Source organism: Mustela nivalis (assembly GCF_964662115.1).
Source record: "Mustela nivalis genome assembly, chromosome: 7".
Taxonomy (NCBI): Eukaryota; Metazoa; Chordata; class Mammalia; order Carnivora; family Mustelidae; genus Mustela; species Mustela nivalis.
The window spans coordinates 143,120,436-143,130,117 of NC_139026.1; the positions used below are offsets into that span (position 1 = coordinate 143,120,436).

Sequence of the window (9,682 nt, forward strand, 5' to 3'; positions counted from 1 at the left end):
ACCTCCCTGGTCTGCCTCCACTTTTCCATGCTCAGTGACGTGCAGGCCACGGGCTGAAGGAAAAGAAGCTGAAACCAGCCCAAGGGTTGCAGAAGCCATTGGTTTTAATGGGATTGAGAGAGGGAAGAGATGGGGTCCGAAGTCAGGATGGTGAGCCGTGGGTGTGGGTGGGCAGGAAGGAGTGCTCCCCGCCCTCTCCCCAGGCATGGGCCGTGGAGGAAGAGCGTGGCGAGCCGGACAGCGGGATTTTGCCTCTCGTAGCAGGGAAGAAGAAAGCAGATGCAGAATCTAGGGAGAGACATGAAGGGGCTCGTGTCTGTGTGGGTAGGACGGTACGCCCTGTGTGCATGTGTGCAGAGGAGGGTGCCGGGCTGGAGGCAGGAAGGAGCAGGGGGGCCGAGCACTGAACAGCCTCGAGTATAGGATCCAGCCCTCGAAATACAAACCGGCTGAATGGGCAGCTCCTCGCCCTCCACCCCGACCTCGTCCCGGTCCCTGGTGTGCTGCCGCCCTCCTGCTGGTCTCTGCTTCTACTTCTTACGCCCAATCTGTGCCATCAGGAGTGCGTTGGCAGCTGCCTTGGCCTGCAGGTTCTTGGCCTTGGCAATGTTGAAGAGGATGTTCATGATATTTGTGGGGACATCAAGGGACAGCGTGAGCTTGGTGTGCCGGTCACTCTTGGCCTTTTCCTGGTGCGGCCTGCCCTTGAGCTGAGCTGGGGGGAGGTATTTGTACCGGGCGCTTCCCGCTCCACTGCTGCCCCCGGAGCCTGGGAAGGTCCTCTTCCTCTTGCCTTCTTCCTCCTCCTCCTTCTCCTCATCCTCTCCTGAGGAGGGGTCTTGGCTGGGCAGGTAGGGGAAGCCTCTCTTGCTCAGCGGTGGTACATCCTCCAGCGAACTCCTCCTGGCTTCCGACAGGGCCGGGTTGATACAGCTGAAGAAGGACTTGGCTCTGTACAGCTTCTGGGAGAGGCCCGGCCGGGGGACCCCTGGGAACAGCAGCAGCAACAGCAGGAGGTGGGCTGGCTTCAGCATCTCTCCCTGGGGGCGAGAACAGGGGTGTGAGAAGGGTTCAGTGCTCAGGAGGACAGGGGTTAAAACTCAATAGGGCTTTGGTCATAGTCTACAACGGTTCTTAAAGTGGGGACTCGGGGCCAGCAGCAGCGTCGGGAAGTTGGTGAGAAATGCAAAGAATTCTCAGATCTTGCCCCCAGAATGACTAGATCCAAAAGTCCGGGGCCAGGGATCTGAGTTTTAATCAAGTCTTCAGGTGATTCTGATGGTCAGTAAAGTCTGAGCGCCATTCATCGGCTGGTATTGATGACTTCTGTTTCGTCCAGCTTTGCTGGCCGCTGCTGGCCCTGCGAGATGAATGGCGAGTGTGCCAGGGGAGTGTTCTGGGGCTTACTGGGGTTGATGACTTTTAGTTCTCTTGTCCTTAGTGCTGCTGACTCAGTGCATCCCTATTGTTTAAAGACGGTGGTGGGTGGTCCAGTCAGTGTGTCTGAGGCTGGTCGTTCAGACCCGTCCCCCTGCTGGGCTATCAGTATTCCTCGGGAGCAAACAGTTGTGAATTTGTTTGGTTTTACCACAGAATTTATGAAGTGAAATTCAGTCTGGTCTCTGTGTAGAGATGTTAAGTACTTCACAAAAAACACCTGTGTTTTCTAGTGTCGAAGACTGATGTGACCTCAGTCCTAAAACGATCGGCTGTCTCTATTATATGGAAGTTCTTGGTTATCTATTTGACTGGGTGAGAGAGACATGGTCTGAGAGCCAATCCAGGGACACCCATGTCCGAGGACGTGCCGTTCCGGGAGTGGGTCCGTGCCTTCACGAGCAGGGGAGGTCGCGCTGTTGTCCAGGGCCAGCAGCGATGCTCAGAGGCATGAAAGGATGCATTTAGTCTTTTATTTAAAAAAAGAAAGAAAGAAAAGGAAAAACCCTAAATTTAGTGTGGGCAGCATGTGTGGCCGTGACAACGTCCGGCTCGGTGTCTCTCCTGTACCCTGGACTTCGGGTTTGAAGCCATCATGGTTGTCGGGCCACTGCGGCACTGTGCCGACCCAGCAGGGACACGGGCTTGAGCGGGGTCATTCCCACCCCTCTGCCCTGCCTCCTTTGCAGCAACAGCTCCCCGCTGACCATCTGAATTTGGGTTGGGTGTGGTCACTGGGCCTCAGGCAAATGGTGAAGGGGACAGAATTCACCTCCTGCGTACTAGGACCAAGCCTGCCCTGCACCACAGCCCCTGTGGTCTGTCCTGTCTGCGCACTCTCCAGCTCTGGACCAAGGATGCAAGGTTCATTGACTTCACTGTCACCCTCTCTGAAGCGTGAGAAAGAAATGTGAGGTCAAAGGTGTGGGATTTCATCGACTCCCCTCCCCCAGGAAGGAACGCTGGCTGTGCTGGGCACCCCGACATGCTGACCCCCTCACCCCCTCCCAGGAGGCACAAAGAGTGAAGGGTTGCCCTTGGGCTGCTTTACCTGAACCTGGAGTTTATTTTCTGCCTGAGACATCCTTGGTTCCCACAAGAGAAAGCGAGAAAGGTGTGGTTAGCTGTCGAACTTGGGGGCCGCTCCTATAAGGTAGTTTTTGAGGAAGTGAAACAAATTGGATAAAGAAATCAACATGGGGTCCTTCTGGGCATTAAGAAGGCTGGACTAGTGGGCCAGTGGTGCAATGCATAACGCGTCTGACTACGGATCAGAAAGAAGACGGGACTAGCACAGGATCCTTCTGTTTTCTGTGGTGACAGGCAGAGGTGGGGGTGCAGCGGGCTGTCGGAGGCTGAGGGCTAGCCTCAGCTCTGCAGATCATCGCCAACATGACCTGGAGCAGGTCATTTCCCAGAAACAAGAGAGGGAACGAACCCATGCTGCCTTCCCAGCTTCTTCAGGCTGTGAAGGGATGGGGCCGGAGCTGAGCCGGAAGCACCCGAGCCCCGTTCTCTCTCTAAAGGAGAATCCTGGGAGGCCTCACGTGCACACGGACCTGGCAGGTGTTCCTTAGAAGCCTGGGGTTTTCCTGGACACTCCACACGTGCCTACCACCTTCCTTTTTCTTTCCCTTAAGAAACCAGCTGGATTTGTTCGTCTGTTGTTTGTTTTTACATCTTGAAAATTTCGAGTTTATTTTATCCGACAGTTATGAAAAAAATAGGCGATCCTTGCTTTATGTGCTCCAAATGCATGCCCCCCACCCCACCCCCCCGGGTCTGGGCATGCGGTGCTGTGCAGAGAAATCAACACGGACTCTGGGGTTACGGGGACCCAGGTTCAAATCCTCCTCGTCCTTTGCGCCAGCCCGTGGGCAGGGTGCTTGAGCTCTGTGCCTTTCCACCTCCTCATTGGATAGATGGAGACCGCGGTAACTGCCTCATCGAGCTTACACGGAAGAAAGATGAGCCTGAGGCGGGAAACGCGCTTGCTCTAGCCGCTACTTAATGAAGGAGGCCGCTTCCTCTCCGTTGACACACAAATCATCTCCCGTTCCGATGAGGATAGGATTCAGTTCACGTATAACCGTCTCGGAAGCCACTCCTGCATCTACTTATTTTTATCTGTGTGTCTCTCTACACCTACATCTCGACACGCCGGTGACTTTGTTCCACTAGTTTGACCCTGCAGACCCGTCCCTTTGTTGTGTTGTATTTCTGGATTTTAGGGTTTGGCGTTCTCCCACATTCTCCGTCCTCAGCCCGGCAGGCTCCCCCCGGCCCTAAACTCCGTCTCAGTCAGCTGCTGTCAGCTTTTCGAGGAGCTCAGAACCACATGGGGGGTTGGTTGTTCAAACGTGGGCTGCAGGGCGCTGTCCCGGGGGCTTCTGGGTCAGTAGGTTTGGGAAGAGGCCTGAGCTTTTGCCTCTCTAACGTGCTCCTGGAGGACAGGGACAGGGCGGTCCGGGGACAGCACCGTGAGAACCGCCCCTGTGAGCGCCCCCTGTCCTCCCGCGAGCTCCTTAGAATTCCCGGAGAGCATTCGACCAAGGACATATCGACTATCTCTGTGGGAAAATGGACTCTTTTCTTTTAATGTCTTTTAATATTGTGTTCAATAACCAGACACCGGCTTTCTCATTTACCCAGCTAGTTCCTGGTTGTTTTGTGGAAACATAGGATGAATCGTGGCTTTAGCTGCCTTACTGCCTGGCGGCATCTGGAGCTTTGGAGCAGTTTCCAAGGGCTTGTAAGATGGAAAGGATTTAAAGACTCAAAATGCCGGTTCCCAGAGAAAGGGTTAATGCTGGCAGGGAGGTTGTGGAGAGAGTTTAGGGTTTTCCGGGCAGGAGGGAAGAAGGTCTCCAGGGCAGACAGACGCCCTGTGCTCCTCAACACAAGTGCGATTCAGGAGCAAGCTGCCCCTCCTCCATTCTCTGGATTCTTTCGCTGTCACCCCTAGTGAGTGTCACAAAGGTTTAGGCGGTCCCTGCCACCTGCTGTGAAAACCAGCCTCCCCTCTAGTTAGATGGAAGAGGACAGAGCTCTCCGAAAGAGTCTGCTTTTCGGGTTTGGGTACCTGAAACTCCCCTTCTTTTGGGTTCCAGCAAGGACTTCTCGGGGTGCTTCTCAGAGCTGTCCCAGAGTCCCGCCCGAGGACCTGAGGCCGCAAGGGACCTGCGCCAGCCTGGGGCAGAGCACCCCAAGGGAGAGGGTGCCCCAAGGGGAAAGGTACAGGTGGTAAAGCCAGAGGCAAAGAGCGCCGCCCCGTGCCAGCCCGTTTTCCGTTTTCCCTTTTCCGGAGGTGAGGAAGGCGGGGGGAGTCCCCGTATTACAACCCCCACCCCCCCGCCCCGTTTTACCCCATTGGTCTGCAAACACTGTCAAGCAGCTGAATTTAAAAACCACTTTATAAAACCGTGGCTGCCGAATCTAGAGGAGTTTTATGCATGTCAACACGTGTTAGAGTAAGGAGCTGTTTTCTTACAGTGGACTCCTGGAAGTGTGTATGTGTGTCACGCCCGTCCCCACAGAAAGGCTAGCAGCTCCCCCTCCAAGTGAGCCTCCAAGGAGGGTTTCTGCGTGAAAGGCTGCTTTCCCCGAAGAGGGAGGAACAGCAAGGAGAAACAGACCTGTTATAGAGAATGTGTCCTGGCAGTGTTCATAGTCACCTTATTTAACCCATTCTCAGAAGTGGGGTCCGTGCGTGCGTGTGTGTGTGTGTGTATGTGTGTGTGTGTGTGAGATCGCCACTAGATTGCCATGTTTGAGGAGAAAATTGCAAACACGACTTCTCAGAGAACTTGGACATCAGAGACATCAAAATCCATCTTTATGTTCCCTCCCCTTCACAGGTAGCACCAAGTCATTACGGGTGTCTGTCCCCTTCCTCTAATGTCCCCAACTTGGCAAGGGACAAAGGACTCTGGGTGTTGAAGGCAGAGGACCTGGATTTGAAACTACCCTCTCCCCCCAACTGCCCCGGGGTGAATCAATCACTGGGCTTCTCCGTGGGGCCACAGCCCAAGAAGGAGACATTCCCTGCCCCGCAGGTGTGCAGAGAGGAAACAGTCAATCCAGGCCAGCACCCTCCTGCCAGGAATGACGGCTTTGCATTCACACCCACCTCCCCTTTTCTTCGGAAACATACATTTGCAAGAACCTGTTCTGCCTCCCATCTATCACCCTTGTAAAGCAGGTCTCTCTGTACCAGCAAAGGGAGGGTGGGCTTCTACTTACCTCAGACGCACACTGTGGGGTTCCGCACCCTGCTCCCTGGGCTGTGACTAGGGGCGCTGGCAGCCTTGGTCTCTCACCCCTCTCTGGTCCCCAGCATGTCCTGCTTAACCCAGAACCAGTACATTCATCCTTCATGGACGAGTCCCCAGCCCAAACCTTACCTGTGAGTGGCCTTCGCTCTGGAGTCGAAACCCTCAGCAAGGCAGGCGGCAGCTTCAGGACCAGGAGCTCTCCCCCAGAAACATCCCCTTGAACTCCTGTCTCTGCTGGGGTCACTGCTCCTTCTCTTCTTGTACTGTTCCTAAGTGGGCCGTGATATTTCCTCTCTATGGAAACCACTCCACTCCCTCGTGTTTATATATAAAAGTGACAGATCACGGGGTGGATTGTAATTCCAGACGTGGTGTCTACACTGGGATGCGATTGCATTTAAAATACACCCGGACCAGCTGTCCGCGTCATGGAGATGCTAGGCACTCTGTATCCTTGACCCCTCCCACACGCCTCCCCACTGGCCCTCCCATCGCCGCCCACTTCCCCTCCTGCCCTAGCAACTTGCTCATTGATAAAAAGAATAAACGGTCTGTTAAATTGAGAAGCAGCTCCTTTGAAGAGTTTTATTACTGATCTTAGTTCTTCCTGATTTCAGTCTTCCTATGCCCTCAGCACTCTACCCCTCCTTTTGGGAATGGACGCAGAACCTGCTTTGAAAGTATGGAAGGTGACTTGAAGTTCACCTGTTGTCTTGTGGTTCTTGTGGGTCCTGACCTGCTGTATTATCTCCCGCTACTCACAGAGCTTGGTAAGGCTGTGTTCATCAAAGGGCACATGAGGGGGCAGGCACCGTGTACCTAGAGCTTCTGATGGAAAATCAGAAATTTGAATTTTACCCATTTTTTTCCATCCATTCATTCAATATTTTTAGAGCCCCTGCTGTGTGGCTGGTATTGGCAGGGCCCTGAGGAATTTAAAGATGTTGAGAACGCTGTTTTCACAGGCACCTCTCCATCCTGGAGACTCAAGACAGGTAATGGGGCTCCAGGAGAGGAGAGCAGAGCTCCGGACTGAAAGGAGGTTTGACAGGGAGGGGACCAGCGAGGAGGAGGCCCAAGGTCAGGGGAGGCAGGCGGCCAGTGCTGCGGCAGGACACCGGGAGGCACCCAACACTCAGGTGAGGGGGTTTCAATTTCATTCCAGATACAATGGTGAAGATGTCGGGAAGTGGAGGCAGGCAGTCAAGCCCCTGCTTTCAGGTTCAGGACACAGAGGACAGAGTCAGGGTGAGAATCCTGGTCTCCGGTGAGTGCAGAGCTCTTTGAGCCTCGGGCTAAACCAGTTGGAAGAGCCATGCAAGACCCACACTGTGTCCGGCCTCGAGGCCAGACCACAGCTCCCCATCCTCAATGGACATTTTCACCTCCTGAAATCCATCTAGACGAAGCACTAAGTGGACTTCTGGAACTATCCCAACGTCTTCATGCCCACAGGTACTTTGGGGGAACAAGTGGAAAGCCTCGTAGGGAAGGATGCGATGCCTCCCAGAGTCTCAGCCTTCATTGTGGACCCGCAGGACTGGACCTCACTGTGCCTTCTTCTGGAGCTGCCGGGCTGGGGTTCTCTTGGGATGACCGTCTACATGGGGCTAGAGATCTGATCCAAACTCTTTTGCTTACTTGTTCACTCCCTCATGTATTCATCTTCGGGAGGAATTTTCTTTTCCCCATTTCAGATAATGAGGCAGTAATGGAATTTCTGTAGGTTGAGGGGTACCTGGTTAGAAACCTGAGTCTTTAACTCCTTCTCTGCCTTTTTTGAACTATGGAATCCGGGGAGGTGGTCTTGGGAAGATACCCAACATTGCTACCCGTAGAGTGGGGATTCTCAGCCTTGGCTCTACTGACATTTGGAGCCGGATGATGTTATGGGGGGCTGTTCTGACCATCGTAGGGCGTCCTTTTCCTTTCCTTATGACATTCCAGAACACGCCCTCCCTTGCCCAGCTGTGACAACCAAAACGGTCTCCAGCTAGGTCCCCCGGGGACAAAACTGCCCCAGTTGAGAACGACTGCCCTAGAAGATGAGATTTAGAAAGAGAGATCATAATCACCGGCTTCTCATTTTGCTCATCTGCCCTGTCTCCTCCCAACTTCCCACAAAAGCTCTCTACCTGAGTCTGAAGGACCACAGGACCATGGAGCCTCTCTATGTCAGGGGCTAGTGGCTGTCCCTGAGCACACTGTCCCTTCTGCAGACAGAGGAGGGCCCATGAGTCCCCACCTGGCCATCTGGGTTGGTCCTGGGGTTCTATGGCTCCCAGGAGCTCTTGGCCTGGGAGGAGGAGGGTCGCACGCGGGGTCTGCCCAGCCCTGGTCCTCAAGGTGCTTTTCTTAGGGATTAAAACCACAAGAGCATTGTCTTTGCTTTACAACTGCACAGCTGCTTCCGGCTGCATCTAATGGAGGCCTGGGGCGAGCAGTGGACAGAAGGAAGCCGACTGGTGAGCAGAAGGACCCAGGGTGTCCTTACTGGCAAACGGCGGTCTCCCTTATGTCCTCTGCTGCCACACAGGGGTTGTGTGTTATGCTTGTGCTGCTCTCCGGCCCTGGCGAGCCATCGGCCTCCTCCGTGGATTCAGCACCAGGACGTCGGATAGGGACGTAGGGCGTATGCGGAACACGCTGGACAGCTTCACGCGCAAACAGGACTGGCTGACGTTTACAACACTCGAGTCTCTGAAGGCTCAGAGCAGTTCCACGTAGTAACACAATTAGTTTCTCAACTTCTGAGCCAGGCAGCCAAAAAAAAAAAAAAAGGCAGGGAAAGGAGTTGGAATTGCGAGAACTCTTGCTTTTACAGGGAGGGGATTTCCCCCATGGAGATTTGTTTGGGTTGTTTGCATTCTCTGCTCTTCCAATTCCTGATTGCCTTCTGATGAAATGTGGATTCGTGAGCCTTCCTTGTTTTTCTAACAAGGTTGGTGTCAAGATGGCATTCGTAAGGACTTGATGCAGGCTTACACGGACGCACAACAGCATGGTGAGTTACACGGACGCACGACAGCATGGTGAGTTACACGGACGCACGCAGCATGGTGAGTTACACGGACGCACGACAGCATGGTGAGTTACACGGACGCACGACAGCATGGTGAGTTACACGGACGCACGCAGCATGGTGAGTTACACGGATGCACGACAGCATGGTGAGCCTCACTGTGCAGTCCTTTCCTCACTTTCCCTGATTCTCAGCTAACCCGACTCCTCCGTGTCTGACAGGTGTGTGTGTGTGTGTTAATGTCCCAGTCTGTTTGCGGGTCCCTCCATTTTTTGCTCTTTTGGGATACGTTCTGTACGTGCAAATGTCTGTTCATCAGATGACTTTCGACCCCTTCAAGCCAAATAACACTGATTGTCTTGAAGTCTGCTTTGCTTGACTTCCAAATGGCTGTTCCAGTTTTCTATTGGGTAACATTCGCTTGGTGCACTTTTCCAGTCTTTTCTGCATCAACATTTATTTTGTCAATGGCACACATTTAGATTTTAAAACCTGGTCTCATAACCTGTATTTTAACAGGGCCTTTAACGCGCTTGTACAAATAGTGGTTAAGGATGTATTGGGATTATTTTCTGCTGTCTTACATTGGGCTTTCTATTTGCCCAGGGTTTTTCCTCGTCTGTGTTCTGCTGGATTAATTCTTCATTTTCATTTGCCCTTCTGTTAGTTTATAATATAAGCATGCAAAACCACCGTGTCTCCCTGGAGCCCTGATTTCCCTGCATCCCAGAAAAAATGAAGAGCCCACTCTTAACCTGGTAAAATCGTTCTATCTGTTGGGGAGGGCAGATGGGCTTTGACCTCTGTTTCTTGCAACAAGCTGGACGAATTTAATTGCTAATATGAGTACTTCTGCAATACTAGCAGGCCCATTACGCCGCAGTAACGTCCAGTCCTCGCTAGGAGCAGTCGGCAACACCCCCTCCATGGATCTGTGACACACTCTTTT

At 53.3% G+C, this 9,682-nt stretch overlaps 1 protein-coding gene across 1 annotated transcript; it reads right to left on the reverse strand.

Annotated features, from left to right (window-relative positions):
- Window positions 1-287: 287 nt before the first annotated feature.
- On the reverse strand, window positions 288-5,965 carry UCN3 (urocortin 3). Its single transcript, XM_082738232.1, has 2 exons — window positions 5,841-5,965; window positions 288-1,040 (listed from the first exon to the last, which is right to left on the reverse strand). Exon 2 carries the CDS (start codon window positions 1,032-1,034, stop codon window positions 531-533), a length of 504 nt encoding a protein of 167 aa, XP_082594358.1. The 5' UTR covers window positions 1,035-1,040; window positions 5,841-5,965; the 3' UTR covers window positions 288-530.
- Window positions 5,966-9,682: the final 3,717 nt, after the last annotated feature.